At 40.5% G+C, this 20,241-nt stretch overlaps 1 protein-coding gene across 1 annotated transcript in view; it reads right to left on the reverse strand.

Annotated features, from left to right (window-relative positions):
- Nucleotides 1–20,241, reverse strand: part of LOC145406304 (putative glutamate receptor) — a 39,806-nt gene that overhangs the window by 17,607 nt on the left and 1,958 nt on the right. Inside the window, exons 2-6 of the mRNA XM_080277468.1 lie at nt 19,006–19,096; nt 12,167–12,256; nt 11,690–11,758; nt 8,772–8,919; nt 7,738–7,955 (exon numbers count right to left, since the gene is read on the reverse strand). Of these exons, the coding sequence (XP_080133594.1) occupies nt 7,738–7,955; nt 8,772–8,919; nt 11,690–11,758; nt 12,167–12,256; nt 19,006–19,096 (616 nt within the window). The remainder of the gene's footprint in view (nt 1–7,737; nt 7,956–8,771; nt 8,920–11,689; nt 11,759–12,166; nt 12,257–19,005; nt 19,097–20,241) is intronic.

The following is a 20,241-nucleotide window of genomic DNA, read 5'->3' on the forward strand; positions in this document are numbered from 1 at the left end:
AGATTAGGATTCAGAGCGAAAACGTGCTAAAGTTAGCGCGTAAACTTGACATTGCCAACACGCCTTGCCAGACTTCTGTTTTGCACAAATACTGATTTAAAGTGCAAATAAATGCATTTATATGTTAAATTAATATTTATACAAAGCAAAAGTCTGCCAAGGCAAGCTGGTATGTTGAACTAAAGGAGAAACTCGCTAAGTTTAGCGTGCTTTCGCTGTGAATCCTGATTTTTTTTTTTTAAGTAGAATTCAATACAAAAATTGGACCTGATTTCAGATAATTAGGTGAGTCTGAAACTATATGGTGATAAAATCTACAACCGATTCGGTATTGATTTGGTAAATGACCGCCGATTCGGTATTTCGTCGCACTCTCCTGAAGGTACTTTAGGCTACAATCAGTCACTCACTGAAACTGTTCTTTCAGAAAACTACTAATGATGAGGTCAAATATTAAATATTCACGAGCAAAATACCATGATAAACTCACACAACTGATACTGTATGCCATACATCAAACACTTTCCACCTCATGAGGTGGGAGCACCGCTCGGGAATGGTGTACTGTACCTGTAAGGTACTTCTAGTCGATTTCACCACAATTAACTTACCTAACAGGTACCACCCATTTACACCATGAAAAGTATTCCTTCACAACATACATAAAGGGGGTAGTTTGGATCTACGGTGGCCATGTAGGTACAACTATTATTGCTGTTACTGGTAAACTATTGTGTGATGTATCAGAGCGTCGTCTGCAGTATGAATACTGACGTCATCGCCAACATAGCGGCTGCTTCAATCCAGCCACAAAGAATTAAAGTTATCACGTCTTGATCAGTGCAACTGATAAATTACATTAAACGATACATATACCGTAAGCTTCTAAGTACTATTGCGGACAGGAGTTCTTAGCCACCCTCGTCCAGCCAACCCGTGTATGTGGCAGCATCGCATTCACGAGCACAGAAGTTGCCTTCGATGCATATCTGTCGAAAAATATCCCTTCAGCTTTGGGCTTGTACTAATGGATAAAGCAATAGTAATATTTAATTTGAAGGTTTGACTCTGATAATACGAATACATCATAATGATTATTTAATAACTTGTTTCTCGTATAGAGCCAAGCAAGTGACAAATATATATATTTGGTTCCACTCCAAGACTTCCTATAGGTTTGAACCAGCGAACACAGAGTGAACAAGTTCGAAACATTCATTTGTTAACAAGAGAGAGAGAGAGAGAGAGAGAGAGAGAGAGAGAGAGAGAGAGAGAGAGAGAGAGCGTGTATGGTGGGCGCCTGTGAATTTTGGAATAATGAGTTGGAGGCAGACTGGCGCAGGGAAATGCAAGGGATGAGAAACCCTGGATTTCTGTGATCCATTGAAAACAGGCCGCAGTGTGAATATTTCTTCCATCAGTCACTAGAACTTGTATTGCTTTGTGAAATTTTTTTTTTAGGATTGCTTTCGTTAAAGTAATGAATTAGGAGGTAAATGCTGTTGGTTTAACAAAAAACTGTGCTTAAGAAAGTAATTTGCCTCTCTGTCCAGAGAGAGATATCCAGTTAATGAGAAAAATACTCATGAGTTTACCAAAAATCACTAGGTGCCAACCACCAGAGAGAGAAAACAATGCGAACATAAGGCATTTAACAGAAGTTACGCGGCCTGCCAAATTATTTGACAAAGTCAACTGGCGTTACCCAGAATAAAACCCATCTTTCATTATGTCCGACGAGACGTTATCCTGGGATTAAACTCCTTCGTCAGCCAAAGGAAAAATTCCCTGTTTAGCTCGAGCACGTTATTTACTCGTATAGCATAAAATCATGTGTCTGTAGCCGGAATGAAGCCCCTTATCTACGGCCTGGCAAACTCCCTGTAAAGACTACCAGGTACTATTTTCTACCTACAGACTGAGTTAAGCGGTGAGACTCATCTTTCGTGTAGGGAAATCCACCCCGCCTATGTGTGTGTGTGTGTGTTGCATTGAGAGTCATCTGACTTGTGGAGCATGGTATGCGGGTTGGTCGGTTGGTGACTGGGTGAGTGGATTGGTTAGTGTAGGCTGGTTGTTTCACAGGCGGATTAGGTGGAGTGGGTGGGGGAGAGGGAGGGGAAAGGGATGTTGGGCTGGTTAAGTGGGGTGGAGTGGGGTTCGTGCATTGTTTAAAAGTGGGGTGGGTTGTGGAGCTAATAGTAGGACAAGGCAAGAGACGGGTTTGTGTCGTCCTACTTTTGAGACATTCTGTATTGAGTAAGGTTGTGGGTATGTGCGTTGATGGGTGGGTGTGTAGGTGGATGGACGGATTGTGGGAAAACAGGCCACTGGGACTAGGTGATATGAGTTAATGTCCGAGTTGGGAAGAGTTTAGTGTCCGGAAAATCGGTCCACAGGGGATATTATTCTGGAATTATGCTGAAGTAGGTATATATATATATATATCCAGTGGGTTACAACAGGTCCATCGTGCAATACGTCTGTTGGTTAAGAGGTCTGTGTTTCAACTGCATTCATCAGTGGGTGATATAACCACGTCGGATAACAGGTTTATGGGGAAAATAGGTTCATTTATGAAAAAATACATCCATGGGTATACGACCATGTAGGAAACCTGTATCCATGGAGAGATTCAAGGTCGACGGAAAAATTGGTCCGTGGGGAGGAACTACATCAATGGGGAAAATTAGTTCGTGGGAAAATAGGTTACGTAGAAAAGTAGGCGTCTTTGAAAAAAAAAAAAAAAAAAAAGCCATTAAAGAAAATAGATCCATGGGGGATTGTGCTCCGAGTGGTGAAAATGTCCATTGCTAAAAATATTCATGGGGTGAAAATAGGTCCATAGGGGCATACACGTACTGTAAACATACATGGAATATTTAAAATAAGTGGGACCTAAAACATCCAACTTTTAACAGCGACCGTTGCCTGGAATTAGGCTTACCACTGCACACCTTGGACCCAACAACCATTAGCCAGACCCTATTACCACTTCGTCATCCAGTTATTATATTTCATAATTTACCTTCATTTAGTCATTTAGGCATATAAAGCCAACCGAAACGAAAGGAAAAATTCCTGTTTAACTGTGCTGAGCACCTCATTTCTCCACCTCATTCCTCTAAAATTCACAGGCACCCGCTACTCTCTCTCTCTCTCTCTCTCTCTCTCTCTCTCTTCTGTTAACAAATGAATGCTTCGAATTTGTTCACTCTATATTCGCTGGTTCAGACCTACAGGAAGTCGTGGAGTGGAACCAAATATACATATTTATCACTTGCTTGGCTCTATACGAGAAACAAGTTATTAAATAATCAGTATGATTTATTCGTGATATCAGAGTCAAACATTCAGTGTAAATATTACTATTGCTTTATCCATTAGTATAAGCCCAAAGCTGAAGGGATATTTTTCGACAGAAATGCATCGAAGGCAACTTCTGTGCTCGTGAATGCGATGCTGCCACATACACGGCTTGGCTGGACGAGGGTGGCTAAGAACTCCTGACCGCAATAGTACATGGCAGACTGCACTGGTCATGTTTACCCAGAACCGGCAACACGTCTTTTATGCTCATTCAACCTAATCATGTTAGATCAGTTTAGGGCAGTTAAAGACCATTTTGGTATATTCAGATTCAGGTAAATCCTTTAGGGTCAACTGAGGTTCATTGAGGCTCAGGTGGTTTCAGGAACATTTCTGGTCTGTTCACGGACTTTCAGAGCCCAGCAGGCCTCTAAGGTCCATTTAGGTCCATTTAAGACATTGTCATGCAGTGAAGCCTAATCAAATCGATTCGGGTCTAGTCACAGACATTCAGGTCAACTTAGATCCATTCCAATTATTCGAGTTCATTTCAGTTATATTTGTACACAGGTAAGTCAGCCTAAGAGTAGCCTACTTCAATCAGTTTAGGTCTTTTCACATAACTTCTGATCCATGAGACCGATTTAAGTCAGTAACAATCAGTTCAGGTCATGCTTATCAAGATATGTGATGTGACTTAGCTCAGGCATTCAAGTGACTTTTAAGATATGGTAATTCAGGTCTTTTAGGCTGAGTTAGTTCATTAAGGTCATACTGCTCACTTTAAATCATTGCAGATCGTATCACATCATTCATATGGTGGAGTGTGCCAAAAGCAAACCTAGTCAGTACTATGGTTTTTAAGATATGTTCATTCAGGTACTTTAGGAAAGGTTGCTGTGGGTGAAGACAAGTGGTTGGGACGGAGATGAGTGACTCTAATTATGGGCGTTTTTTTTATGTGAAAAAAAAAAAAGATCCAAAGGTCAGAAGCCCACAAGATGGTTCCCTCCGAGAAAAAACAACAACAGGATAACAGAAAGCCAGTTTCAAGATCCGTTCTTTTTGAGAAGCCTGGACACTGCATTTGAAAGACTGGAGATCATAGGCAGTAGGTAATACCAACAGAGGAAGATAGTTCCTGAGTTGACCTGTTGCATACATGAAAGAATGGGAGTAACAGTTAATTCTTGCATTTGAGAGCTGGACATAAAAGGGGTGAGAGTTTGTAGCCAGACAGGTGCCACATGCCCACCATAGTGGTGGAGGGATCCAAGCAGATAGTTCAGAGGAGGAGTGGCCACTGAAATAGTGATAGAAAAGTGATAAAGATGCAACAAACGGCGAAGAGACAGAGGTTGAAGGGAGCCAGTAGGAGGAGGAGGAGAGTTAATGAGACGAAAAGCCTTTGACTCCACCTTCTTGAGAAGAGCTGTATGTGGGGAACCTCTCCACACATGACAGTTGCACTCTACACAGGGGCAAATAAAACCCGTGTATAATGTCAAGAACTGTGCACGAAGTCTTCTTAGCACATCTAATCTCCTGCAAACAGATTTTACAAGAGAGGTAATATGATCTCTCCAAGAAAAATCCCGAGAGAATGAAACTCCAAGAGTTTTTAAAGATGATGCGAGATTGAGCTAGATATTGTTAAAAAGTATAGGATACTCCTGCAGAAGGCTTAGTTGGGTTCAAAGATGTAAGAACTCAGGTTTTGATGCATAAAAAAACAGCAATATTGCTTTTACCTCAATCATAAATATGAGGCAGGTCAGATATTAGGTGTGCAATACCCTCATCCTTTGTAGGTTGAAGTAACTGATGAGATGGACACTGCAGGAAGAGAACAGAAAGGCGAATGGTGGAGTCATCAGCATATGAGTGGAATGGGTTAGAACTGTACAGCTCAGAAGGTCAATGAGGAAAAGAAGAAAGAGAGCTGATGATAAGAGAGAGCCCTGAGGAACACCATTTTTCATAACTAGGAAAAGAACAGTGTCTGTCTACCACAGCAGTTATAGAACGACTGGATAGGAAACTAGAGATAATGGCACAGATAGAAGGATAGAAACCGTAAGGGGGCAGTTGGGAAATCAAAGGTGTATGCCAAGTTCGATCGAAAGCCTTTGAGATGAAAAGTGCAATACCACAGCCTTCGCTAAACCCCGAAAGAAGGATGACAAGGAATTTGAAAGGGAGGTGAGACTGCCAGTGGAGCATCCTTGGTGGAACGCATATTGACGAAAGTAGGTTGTGATAGGAAAGGTGCTTTAATATTTGTTTTGTTGAGAAAAGACTAAAAAAATCCTTGATATTCTGAATGTAAATAAATGAGCAATTTAGAGGGTTAGGAATGGTCGAACTTTTCTGGGACATGCAATGAGATCAAGCTTTTAGCAAGAAGGAAAGGTAAAAATTGACAGAAGATGTGAAAGAGCTGACTTGGGCAGGGTGTAAGCACAGAAGCACAGGTCGTGAGGACAACAAGAGTAACCCCATATTCTGCTTTGTTAGTACTAGGGCCAGTGATGGTAGAAAATACATCAAATGAAGAAATTTCAGTGTCAGCGATGATGAAATCAAAGGGGTGAAGTGATGGAGGAACAGCACCGGAATCGTCTAAGGTGGAAAAGGAGGAGAAAGTCTGAGTGAAGAGTTCTGCAATGAGTAGAAGAAATAACAACAGAGCCATCAGAATAGAAAAGAAGAGGGAAAGATGATGAGGTCAAGTTGTTAGAAAGGATTTTGGGAAGGTGCCAGAAGGAGCGTGAAGAATATGAGTTGGAGAGTTCAGAACATTTAGTACGAATGTAATTGTTTTTTGCAGGGCGAAGAACAGATTAAGCACGATTCCGGCCAGAAACATAAAAGAAATGAGAATCAGGGGTGGGTTTGCTCCGGTACCTTTTGTAAGCCTTCTCCTTGTTGTGGACATCATTAAAATAAGCATGATTAAACCAAGTTTTTTTTTTTTTTTTTTTTTCATTAATCACAGGATATAAGAAAGGAATGGATGTTTCCATGCCCAAGAGAATAACCTCCGTAATGCAGAAGGCACACTCAGATGGCTTTCGGCTATGGAAACAATACTAATTTCATCGAAAATCAAAGAAGAACTGGCTGAGGGCCTCCCAGTCAGTAGCTCCAAAGCGTCACAGGTGTCCTGGAGCGATAGGACAGGTTAAAGTAATAAGATTTTGATCAGAGGAGTCCAATGAAGAGAAGATATTAACAGTGTAAGCAGGAGGAGTAGTTGTAAGGATGAGGTCATGTATGTTGAAACTCTCTCCAAGGCAGTGAGGGATATGGGTAGGGTGCTCTACAAACTGCTCTAGGTCATTAAGGATAGAAAGAAATTAGGCTTCTTCACCATGTGGATCAGCGAAAGGAGAGGAGAGCCAGAGGTGGTGATAAACACTGAAATCACCTAGAATGAAGATCTCAGATAAATGAGTAAATGATGGAATATGTTCCATCGTAGAAGTAAGATAGTCGAAGAGTTTTTCTTATTCAGGATATTTAGGGGATAAGTTAATAGCACAGATATACCTGTATTTATTCAGAGAATGACAGAATAGCTGAAGCCAGAGAGTAGTGAATTCAGAAGATTCTAGCTCAGGAACACAAGAGCAAGATATGTTGTTGCGCACATATACAGTATACAACAATCACCTTTGACCTTGGAATGAGTATGGAGATAGTAGAAGGATACAGAGAAGGATTTGCTATCATTTGCCTCAAACAGCTGAGTCTCATTGAGGAAGAGAAGGTTTTGAGGGGAAGAGATGGTGTTCAACGGCGCAAAATTTAGAGGAAAGACCGCAAATGTTACAGAAATGAAGTGAGTCAGGCAGTGGTTCCAGGCACTTTGATTGGTCGTCACAAGAAAAGGGGTAGCTTGGTTATTAAGGCAGTCATTGTTGTTATGTTACTGATCATATCAGAGATCTGCAATATAGGTTGGGATGATGGTGGGAAGGAATGTAGACTGGAGAGACTATATAATGTGAAACTCGCTGTTATAGATCGGCTGATATGATGCAAGTCAGCAATGGAGGGGTAAATTCTTGGTCGGGTGGTTGGAAAGATTCGTCTTATTGGCTATAGTGGTGATGAGTGGTGAGGCATTAGTGACAGCATACTGGGAATAGAGGCACTGTCTGAGGGTCATTAATGGTGATGGTAACACTGTATTAGCTTCATATATCCACAGGAATCGAAAGCACACACTGTCCACGGTTTAGAGAAGGCAGGTTCATTTTACCGGCCGACTACGAGATCTTTGGCCAGAATCTGTTTACTCCACTTCGTTTACACCTAGAACTGAAACAAGGACAGAAATTGCTAAGCAAAAGTTATATAGTGTAGTCAGAGGAAGTGTTTGTTTAATGCTCCCTTGGCAGTTAGACTCCTTTTTATACTCACGTTAAGATACGTCATCATTAAGGCCCCCTTCTCAAGCCTCCATGGCATGTCTGACTGTGCTACTAGGTCCCGGAGTGAGTCTATGGGGATGGTCACCCGAGGCACTGTGAGCATGGCGGTCAGGATGCCACTGTATGACGACATGAACACTAGCGATGCCACCAGCCACGTGGCCACCAACAAACGACCACTGTTATGCACAGGCATCCACCAAGAGCCTGTCCAGAATGATACACAGAGGGTAGATGGGTAGATAGGTAGACAGTGACAACATGAACATCTGTGATGCCACCAGTCACCTGGCCACCAACATACGACCATGGTCATGCACTGGGAGCCACTAATAACCTGACCAGCGAGGTAGGGAGAGGACAGATAGGTAAACAAGGAGAGGGTTGATATGTAAAGAGGAAAACAAACACCAATACACAACCACCACTATGCACCGGTCGCCAAACAAAGTTCAAGGACGGATGTAAAGGCAAAATTAAACTAAATTAATCACAGTACTTGCTGGGATTCATCCCAGACCCTGCACACACATTGATCACTGTGACAGGATAAGTATCCCATATGGCTGGCGGCTATGTGGATATTTATATACCCCATCACAGGAAATGACCTGGTGAGAAACAAGGAGGTAGGGAGGGAAAAGTTAGGGAAACATTACGCTATTTTGGAGAAGGCAGGTAACAAGTGAGTAAGGAAGCAATCAGAAATGCACAAAGGATAGTCTTGCTAGGATGGGAGAGCCTAGGCAGACAAGCAGGGATTTTGAATTAAAACTGACCCCTAAAACTGCATTTGCCCAGGGTGGTCCATAAATAGCACTCCCTTAGAAACGAGCTTGGCAGTATAACGTGTGCTATGGAGATGGCTCAGTCTGCTGATATGGGTGTGGATGGGAGAGATGGAGGTTAGGTATTGATAAAACTGATTGATCTGTCCCTGCAACACGCAAAAATTTGCCTGGCAGAGTGTAAGGTTAGCACTGTATATAGACCACCCTGTGTAGTAAGAGTTCAACCACTCACTCTCCTGTGCAAGGGTCTGCAGTACCCACAGTCCAGCCTTGCTAGTGATGTGACGGGTGGTGTCGTTGAAGATGCGACCTTCACCCACCTCCAGCACCATCATCACACCAGCCACACATACCACAGACACCAGGACCAAAAACCACAACTGCACTACCAATAAAACACAAACAGACGTTTGTGGATGGGGACACTGAGATGGTAACTGACTTAATATAATTACTTGTACATATTAATGAAATTGGTTACGAATTACAATATAATCTAGTGTAGTAGCTGTATCTGTAAGCACAATAACTGAACCACTCACTGTACTTTAATGATGTTCAGCCACGTCTGCCAATAGACATAACAGCTTATGTATTCTGTATCCTATTTACTGAGCCATCTTTGGTTGGGCAACTTTATTCACACACTAAGTTAATGGTGAGGCTCAGTGTATTGACTCTGTAGCTTCTAGCATTACCTTCCCCCCTCACCTAAATATCCATTCGTGTATCTTCTTGTCTATCTATCTATTTATCAACCTATCTTCCTATCTATCTGGGAATCGAACCTTAGACCTCATAGATAGAAGTCAGACACTGATAGCAATCGACCACGGCTTGAAATAGCTGTGACGCCTGATTTTTTTTTTTTTTTGTTGTTGTTGACGATCCAGGTAAATCCATTATGGAAGGATATACTTCAGTCACGCCGTGGTCGAGTGGTATAAGTGCCTTACTTCTATCTACGAGGTCTAGGGTTCGATTCCCAGTCAGCTGCGTACAAATATATCTGTACACACTTGTGTAATGTGTCTCTTCAACAGCTGAAGACGCTCGTGTTGTGTCTGGGATAGATTAAAACCGCTCTGTCACTTGCCCAGTTGTGTGGGGCTGTGATATAATCCTAATGTGTTGTGATTGAAATATATCCTTCCATAATGGATTTACCTGGTTCGTCAAAAAAATCAGGTTTCACAGCTATTATCATGCCGTGGTCGAGTGGTATCAGTGCCTGACTTCTATCTAAGAGGTCCAGGGTTCGATTCCCAGTCAGGAGCATACCAATACACTTGTACACACGCGTGTATTGTGTGTCTCTCCAATATATATATATATATATATTGTGCGTGTGTGTGCGTGCGATGAGGAAAAAGAAGGAGGTAAATGAATGCAAATTACTGTGAAAATAGGAACTTATTCTGGAAAGAGGTGAGGAAATGTAGAAGTGACAGCAGAAAGAAATGTGAAAGTGTGAAGTATGAAAGTGGTAGATTATTAACCCATAGGCATGAAGTATGGACCAGATGGAAAGAATATTTTGAAAGCCTGATGAATGGGTTTTGGCGGTGTGCAAAGAAGAAATGTAGTGCCAGGAAAAAGTGACACTAAAACAGGTGAAGAATGCTGTGAAGCGGCTGAAAAATGGGAAAGCAGCTGGGATTGATAAGGTGTATGCAAATATGCTTAAGTGTAGTGGAGAGAGCGGAATGAAGTGCTTGTTGGAGATATGTAAGAAGGCATGGATGAGTGAAACTGTGCCAGCAGAGTGGAAAAAGGCTGTGATTGTACCCCTGTACAAAAACAATGGTGAGCGAAATGAGTGCAAGAATTATCGTGGTATAAGTTTATTGAGTTTTGTAGGGAAGATATATGGAAGAATTATTTTAGAGAAAGTAAAGGGGATATCAGAAGTCCTAGTGATTGATGAACACGGTCTCTTTAGGAGTGGCAGAGGATATGTAGATCAGATATATGCAGTGCGACTGATAGTGGAGAAGTCTTTTGAGAAGGAATATAAGGTGTTTATAGCATTTATGAATCTGGAAAAAACATACGGCAAAGTAGGCAGAGAAGGATTGTGGAAGGTTTTGCACATGTACGGTGTACAGTAGATGGTACGCTGCTATGTGCCGTCAAGAGTTTTTATGATGGTAGTGAAGCATGTGTAAGGATAAATAGGCACCTAAGTGAATGGTTCACGATCAATGTGGGCGTGTGTCAAGGTTGTGTGATGTCCCCATGGTTGTTCATTTTACACACACACACACACACACACACACACACACACACACACATATATATATATATATATATATAGATAGATAGATAGATAGATAGATAGATAGATAGATAGATAGATATAGATATAGATATAGATATAGATAGATAGATAGATAGATTATAGATAGATAGATAGATAGATACAGTATATACCGGTATATATATATATATATATATATAGAGAGAGAGAGAGAGAGAGAGAGAGAGAGAGAGAGAGAGAGTACATTCATGACCCACTACTTTACTGTTCCATTAAGAGCATAAGTTCTACCTTGTCCAGGCACGCAAATGGGAAGTGACCAATTGTCAATACCTGAACGGCAGCATGTGAGGAATAACCCCAGCCATACCTCGAATGAAAATCTTTATAAGAAACATCCAGGTGAAGCTTCTTCACCAAAAAACACCAGGTGTTCTCTTTAGTTTCATGGTTACCAGACAGCATAGCAGATGGTTTTCTGGGTTACAGTAAGTCATTAACTAAAGTTGAAGAAAGGTCAAAGACCTTTGACTGTCCTTCTGTCATCCTTAATGTAGCGTCTTTCAGCTGCATCTGTACTGGAGACGTGGTCCGGGTTATAACAGTCTCTGTTCGATGAGGAAAATTAGATTTTTCTTGGGAACTCTGCCTGATTTGTGTTTGAGTGCTTTGGCCTTGGGTGTTTCTGCTGGACTCAGCATCATGCAGTCTAACCTACAATGTCCCAACTAAATTAACCTAACTTAACCCAATTCCTTAAGTTTTACCTACCCTAATCCAGCCTAATCAGACCTAATACAGCTTAGCCTGGTAAACCTCAATCCAGCCAAACCAAACCTAACAATCCGATCCACCCTAACCTACTCAAACTTGACCTGAGTTCGCCTGACCTGGAGAGTGAAGGGTTTAAGGAAGCCGGAGAGGTCATTCTCGAGTGTGGGTCTGGAGGTGATGACGCCCTGGGAAAGCATTCAGAAAGGACAATAACTAATACCTATGATCAATGAGCCATAGGGTATTATCATAAAGTATTTCCTTTGGATCTTTACTAAATCATATGATAAATAAGCAGTAAGCAAGTATCAAAATGTACTTAGTGTGGATCATAACTAATTTTCATGATAAAGAAGCCGTAGATTATTATGGTAATTAACTGTATTTGGATATTGACTAAATTTCATGATAAACAGTAGCAGGGAGTTACTGACAGAAAGTATTTGATTTGACTGTGTGCATTCACTTCAATATTCTCTTCAGTTTTGTTATGAAGTGTTTGGTAGACGGATATGTGAGGATATGAGTAAAAATGAGCAAGCACATACCCATCTCAGGCTGATGAAAGCTTGTGAATATGGTGAAGTACGTACCTGAGCATCGGTGTGGATGGCCACGGTGAAGTCGGCAATCTCTGCCCTCTGGGCTGACACAAAGAAGGGACCTAGGGCAAACTCCACCTCCTGCAGATTAATTGGTAGATGGATAGGACCATATCTTCAACACTCAAATTGCAAACAGGACAAGGAACTCATTTTTTGATGATCATTTATGGGATGCATTTGATTATTAGACAAAGTCATGTTCCTGCAACACCATGCAGAGGTTAATCCTCACCCACCTATTTCTCCTGAAGGACCTGTTCCTGCATTGACTATCATTCCCCAGTGACCTATTTATCTTACTGGATGTATTTTCCGTTGTAGCATTAGAGGCATTTTTCCCATAGACCAATTTGCCCCGATGGACCTATTTTCATTATAGATATTTTGTTCTCCACAGAACTCTTTTCCCATGAACTTATTTCCCCTTATAAACATATTTTCCTCTTGGACTCATTTCCTCCATGAACGTGGAGAAAGTTAGACCTTCAGAATGTGAGTGTTATAATTATGTAGCTTACACAAGTGACGAAGGGAGGATGTGCTTAGTGATGTAGGGAGTGTGGGGAGGATAGGAATAGATGAACGAGTATGGATGAGGATGAAAAGAGCTGTGTTAGGGATCTGTACAGCTCAGCAAGAGTGTTGCCTGGTGGTGGATAAGTGCGCATGAGTGACCAGTTTGTGTGTGGATCAGTACTGTGTTTGTTCATTCGAGTCATTTTCATCTAGGAGACGAGGGAGTTCATGGCGGAGTACCAGTATCAAGATCCCAGTGCTGTGTAACATGACCCACTGAACCGATGTCAAATGTTTTGGTCCAGAGGGAAAGGCACTTTTTAACCATGTTCGTTACTATTGCCTGGCTGGCTGTGACAGATATATCACAGCCCAATTGGTGATGGAGAGGGACACCTTTAAATGGTGGTACTGATAAGGCGAGGCGGTGGGACCTCCAAGTTTAGTAAATGCCCTTCAATCCTCTCCCGGTTCCCCCGAATATATGTTGGCGGAGGGCAACATGTGGAGGTGTGCGGTATGCAGGAGGGCTACTGGGCCTTGGAAGCAGGCTGTGAAGCCTATGCCCAGAGTCGGACACATTAAAAAAAAAAAAAAAAAAAAATGTCGTTTGCCAGGTTTTCAGTCAAATGAGCTTGGAATTGCAATTACAGTCACTACCTCTATACTGTTTTCATTCTAACTTGGCTTAAACTTGTCATCATTCATCTTGGTAGATGAGTTGTAGCAATAGATTATCATCAGATTATGATGGTAGTCATGATGAAATGTTACGGATAGGATATAAAACCTTAGTATTGTCTTCTGACACTTAGCTTACCTAAGCTTCAAAAGGATGAATTCTGGCCCAAGATGAGGTGAAAGAACTATACTGCAGCCCAGTTGGCCATTTAATGGGAGATGAATAAAAAAGAAGATGATATCGTGCCTGAGAAATCTGACTCTCTCCTCATCAAACCCTAGGTGTGAATACTCTGCTGCATATGTGGCCTGTGATTTAGATGATAAAAGCCTACACTCTGTTCGATTTAACTAGGCATAACATTGCCATTGCCCCATTTTCAGTGCTGACATAGAATTATTACTAGAACATGGTGCTGGCCACGAAAAAGTGCTGTGGAAAGGATGCAGGGTCTTATTTACGGAGCTACAGAAAATACTGTAGACAATAAAAAGGAAGAAAATCTTCACCAAATTAAGATGAATAAATTGCAAAACTACTGGAAAATGGGATTTTCCAGGTGTGATTTTTGGGAAATAGACTTGGAAAGTAGACTGCAAAATGGATGAAAATTTCGACCATGATAGGGTTAATAAACTTTATTTTAGATCCTATGAAAAATGGTACCTTTCCAGGGAAACAATACCCGGGAGACATGTCGTGTGGCTTTTGAATATCCGGACATTCGTTCTCGCCGCTGCACTTACAAGAAGGTGGTGATGATGAGTTTTTTTTTTTTCTTTAACATAACGGAGGAAGAGAAGACAAATGAATTAAAAAAAAAAAAAATCCATACACCAGATTGCTGGTGTTCTCTGTTCATAAAATATCTGTAACAGTTAGACTTGAACAGCTGTGGGTTGAAATTTGGAGTGAAACAACTCCAGGGAACCGAGTTCCAGAGAGATGCAGTTCGGGGAATGAAAGAATTCTGATAGGCAGAAGTTCTGCAATATGACTGAGTGACATTCCAGTCATGAGCGTTACCAGATGCCCGTGTAGCACGATGGAAGGCATGGAGAGGTGGCACCATGAACGAAACTTCGTCTGAGCGTTTGCCATAAAAATATCTGTAAAATAATGCAAGGGAGGCAACATTGCTTCTTACTTGCAGGGGAGGTAGTTTATTTGCAATGGCAGGGTTGTTAATAATTCTAACAGCTTTGTTCTGAAAATTGTCTGGTTGTTTTAATGCAACCTCTCCACATCCATTCCACAAGGGTGAGCAATATTCAAGTTGAGAGCACACATGACTTTTGTAAATTATAGCTAACTGCTTATCAGCGAAGAAGTTACGGACTCTGTACAATAATCCAAGTTTCTTTGAGGCGGTTTTAGCAAGTGATCTGATATGAGAGGTCCAGCTGAGGGCATTGTTAAGTGAGACGCCGAGAATTTCAATACTTTTGGAGATGGGAATATTAGTAGCACTGAAGGTAATGTACGAATCTGGCAATATCTATTAGTAAATTGTATATAGTTAGTTTTACTTGCATTAAAAGAGACAAGGTTGTTTTGTCCCCATTCACTGATCGTAGATAGGTCTTGATTTATCGAGATGGCTGTACTGGGTTGAAAGGTAGAGATAATAGACTTTGTAAATGGGTGTCTGAGTGTGAATGAACTATGTGGTGTTGAGTCATCTGCATATGAGTGAATGGGATTGTGGGTGACAGATAAGAGATCATTAATATGAACTAGGAATAGGGTTGGCACCAGAACTGATCCCTGCAGCACGCCGGCATTAACTGAGTGGAAATTAAAATATACATCATCTACCTTTACTCTTATTATCCTGTCACTAAAATATGAAGAAATCAAATGAACAAAAGACGTTCGTCCATAGCAAGGGAGTTTGGACAGCAGGGAACGGTGCTATAGTCTGTCGAAAGCTTTAGAAATATCAAGAGCTACTGCATGAGTTTCTCCATGTACATCCATTGATTGATGGATTATATGAGTTAGGAGATTGAGTATGTCAATGGTGGACGACCTACTAAGAGTAACTTCAAGCTTTCATAGCCAGAGAAGGGACTCATTGACGGTGATTTATTCTGAAGACCAAAAATAATTTCACTAATATCGTTCTTAATGACTGATGTTGCTGAAATTTAATACAATTTTTCACATCATTATAATATTATAATTTGATCCACAGTAACATCACCTTATGAAACCAGTCTCCTGCAACAACTCCCCCGTGGCCGTGTCTTTGGAAAGTGATGGGCCCCCCGGGCCAGCGTCGTGACCATTTTCTTCAGGTCTCGAAAATAATTTTTTTCTTTCTTTTCCAACGTGAATAGAATCGTCTGACGCACCTGCCAGTATAAATTTTAGTTTCCTAAACCCATCCTGTGATTCAAAATGAATTGTGGAAAATATGCAAAATTACTGTGGACACACCAGAAAAAATTTAGCAAATGTGCCACACAAAGAAATATCCATATTTTCGCCCCTCCCCCTATATCTTTAATGTTCCTGAAATAATCTAGAATTACAAGAAATATTTCATACGAAATAATCATTACATAATATGGGATATTGTATAAAAAATATTATGAATTTTTTCACTCTTATTTTATGTATATTGTGTTTATGCAAATATGCAGTTGGTGTTGTAGAGTGGATGGTGTAATGTGTGTCTAAAGAGAGGCAAAAAATGCATTTTTTAGTCTGTTACCAAATAAGGTGCTGCTCTATGTGTATAAGCCGAAATGCCACAGCCAAAATTCGTTATGACCCGAGATTAGCACCTCGCTCGAGGGAATTAAAGTAAGGGGAAGGGAAGGTTTTACATCCATTTATACGCCACGAGAACAACTCATATGATGCTTAAATGCCTGTGCAAAACAAGAAATCTTAAAAATTAACAAATTCAGTACATAATATGTGTACATATAAGTATAAATATTATAATTATTAATGTTTTCCCTCTTTTTTATATTTAAAATGCTTATTCCTATATGTTTTTTTTTTTTTTTTTTTTTCTGTGGATGGTATAGAGCATGTGGAATGAGAGGCGAAAGATGCTATTTTTAGTCTGTTTCAAGCCAATGGGTGCAGCTGTGTGTGTTTAGCGACAACCCTTGCGTTCAAAAAACGATAAAGCCAGTGATTAGCATGATGGGCTGATGAAGAAGGAGTAAGGAATGGTAAGGTTATGAATTGTAGTTGTAAGTACAATAACCCTTCATACGCGAGGTGAAAAAATGTAACCCCAGAATGCCATGTGGGGTCTTGAAAGACCCCAAGCTAAATTTTTGGATTTCTTTCTTATGCACAAAATTAAAAATATAAAATTTTGTATGGCACATGTAGCCAATCCACCATGTGTCCCTTGTGTTTTTGTTTTTGTGTGTACTTTTGTGTGTTTTAATGAAAGTATAAGTTTAAGTTTGCACTTGTAGTGAATAATGTGGCATATAGTTTTATGTTCCATCATTTATCATTCAACATGCTCTTAACATATTATACTAAATGTATTATTAGCTGTAATACCATAGAAAAAAAAAAACAATATCATGTAAATAAAATGAAGCAAAAAAATTGATTGAATCTATGTTCAGAACATAAACAAGATTGACATTAATATTATCAGAAAACTCCTGAACGATTTACAAATCAAAGAGACATAAACATAAACAAGATTGACATATTTATAATCAGAAAACCCCTGAATGATTTTTAACTTAAGATAAACCACTGCAGGTGTCGTTATCAGCATCAGAAATGGGAGGATCTTCTACGATTCTTCCACGCTGACTGTAGTACATCCCAGTATTCAGGAACATAGCCAATAATATATAGAATCTAAAAAAAAAAAAGGTACATGGAATGTTAGGTGGGGGTATCGGCCATCCCCTAAACAAGTTTGTGCCCTTTCGACTCAAATGTTGTGTTCATACACTGTCTAAAGAGAAACAAAATCATGGTTTGCCAGATCCCTAAAACCTTAAGTGGTTGAATTACATCATTTTAAAAATGTGTTTGGGCCATTCTGACCCGTCACGGCGTACGAAGGAATAAACAAGGAATATCAATATTTTTCCCGCAAAAAAAAAAAAAAAAAAAAACAGGAAAGCAATACAATAAAAGAAATAATGACACAAATAAAATGAATAAAAGAAGAAAACAGATTACCTTTTACACTTGTAGAGTTATGGGGTGTAGAGTGGGCAAAGAGAGCAAGCGAGTGAGAGGGATGCCTCTCTCTCTCCCCTCCCTTCCCAGGTCAAAAGCAAACATTGATAAGCGGTCACTGTCTGGGAAACACTCTTTCTTTTCTTGACTTACCTGCTTTCTTATTCTTAATTACACTAACACTTGAGGGATGCGAAAGACGGATGTCTACTCATGACTGATTTATGAGATGGACTGACCGCCTGAGAAGTTTGGAGGGTAGAGTAGCTCTGTGTCATCATCTCCCAGACCTTCGATACCCTCCCAGAATTGGTTGCAGTTATTTTTTTCGGTACCGCCTTAGTGACGTATATCTACTTCCCCCTCTACAACGCCAGTGATGTAGATCTACGTCCTGCAGTACGAGAAGTCATTGTAAGCAACCAAAGTAATCCTTCCATCCATCCATTGGAAGGTAACATCGTATCTCACTAACTTCAGACATTTCTCCGCTATGCTTACAACACTGATTTAGGAGCGAGTGACAGTCTTCACAGGCTCACAGCCGTTCTGCTTTCTCAGCAACCTTGAAGATTTCAGAGGTCAAGTGGCACTAACCTGACTTTATTCAGTCATTTTTCTGGCTTTGGTGATTACTTTTATTAGTGCCAGGGATCTTATAGTGACGTATTAAGCACATATAGCTAGAAAAAAATAAATCCAAAATTGGCTGGCGTAGAGGGGTATTTTTTTTTTTTCTTTTTTTTTTGTCCAGCTCAGTACGGGTTACAGTCCACGCCGCATTGACGCAATGCCGCCGACTGCAGCCACGCTACAGTAAAATGTCCATCGATGCTGGTGGTCATTTAAGGGTTAAGCATAATTCTGGCTGTTGTTTTAAACTAGCACATGTTTTCTGAAACATGTCCACTGAGATGGCTGCATTCTCCCTAATTATGTATTTTTAGAGTTAATGAAGTGCAAGAGAAGCATTTAAATCCATTACCGAAGAGGTGACATCTTCACGAGCAAAAAAAGTGAGAGATAAGGCAGGACAGCAAAAATACAAGGTCATTTAACTAGAACAGTTGATCAACTGTTCTACAAAGTTCTATGTTGGCGGGAGAGCAGCATTTCTCTTTGAGCGTATGTCACATAAGTTCATAATATGTCCGGGAGTTTCACAAATGCAGTACGACCGACACAAGCTGTTGTTTTGTAGTATGCAACTTCTTTTAAATCCCTTCATTAAATAATGGATAAATTGGCATTATTCTTAGGCCCCAGACTAGTGAATCACCCCATATGACCTCGATATGCAGTGCTGGTGAGAAGTGAGGGCACAGAGGAAATGTGGAGTTGTGTTTGAGGCACTGCTGAGAGAGAGAGAGAGAGAGAGAGAGAGAGAGAGAGAGAGAGAGAGAGAGAGAGAGAGAGAGAGAGAGAGAGAGAGAGAGAGAGAGAGTTTAACCTTGCTTATGATCATTCCCAACAGGCCACTCCAGTTGCCATCAGGCTGTGCCACACCCCACTGGCCGTCAACAGGGCGAACCAGCTCGTACCTGAAGTAGAAATAGTGGCAGTAGTAGCAGTGGTAGTAGTAATGGTGGTGGTGGTGGCAGAAGTAGTAGTAGTATAGTAGCAGTAGCAGTAGTAGAGGTAGAGGTGGTGGTGGTGGCAGTAGTAGTAGTAGTAGTAGTAGCAGTTGTTGTTGTTATTACCTCGCCCACACAGAGTGTGAGGTATTGTTTTTGGTTCTTTCTTTGTTTGATTGTTTGTTAGCAACATTACAGAAAAGCGGTTGAATGAAAATACATGAAACTTTCAGGATATGTGGGCACTGGTACCAAAAGATGATTACATTATGGAGGTAATTGAGTGATCTTGAAAGGTCAGAGGGCCTTAACTTGAAAACGGTCGAAGATAGAGATACTTACTATTAGGTGCATACCGGAACTCATAATACTGACTTTCATTTGGCACCAAGACGTTTGACCTTGAATGGCCTTGAAAGGTCAAACTCATAGTCACGGATATTCAGGGACTATAAACTCGAAACGGGTTGAAAATTGAGATATATGCTATTATCAATATACAGGAAATCCCATATGGGTTTTTAATTGGTACTTTGACTTTTGACCATAAGTGACCTTGAAAGGTCAAACTGAAGGTCATGCATATTCAGGGGATTATAACTCGAAACACACTGAAGACAGAGATACTACAATATTACCGAGATATAGGAAGTCCCATATGGGCTTTCATTTGGCAGCACGAGCTTTGACCTTGAGTGACCTTGAAAGGTCAAACGCATGGTCACGGATTTTCAGGGGGAGTAACTTGAATATATGTGCACCATTATCTTAGACTTTTATTATGCACTGATCCTAAATGGCAGAAACGAGTCAGTATTTAATAGCAATACAATAACTGATGTTGGGCAAGGTTTGTTGTGCCTGGCACCACTTGTTGCTGTTGTTGTTGTTGTAGGAGTAGCGCTGGTATCAGAAGTAGTGCAGTAGTAATGTATTTATATCAAAGTAATTGTGATTTTTATTGTTGTTATTTCTGATGTTATTGTTGTTTTTGTTGTTTTATTAGTAGTGGTAATAGTAGTAGTTGTAGTTGTAGTTCTGTAACAGTAATGTGTTTTCTTATACTAGAAGTAGTAATAGTACTGTAGTATATATCCTTGTATGTTAAGCAG

This window comes from Coenobita brevimanus, chromosome 8 (genome assembly GCF_032717465.1).
Source record: "Coenobita brevimanus isolate Jiangsu-jjx chromosome 8, ASM3271746v2, whole genome shotgun sequence".
In the NCBI taxonomy this organism is placed as follows: domain Eukaryota; kingdom Metazoa; phylum Arthropoda; class Malacostraca; order Decapoda; family Coenobitidae; genus Coenobita; species Coenobita brevimanus.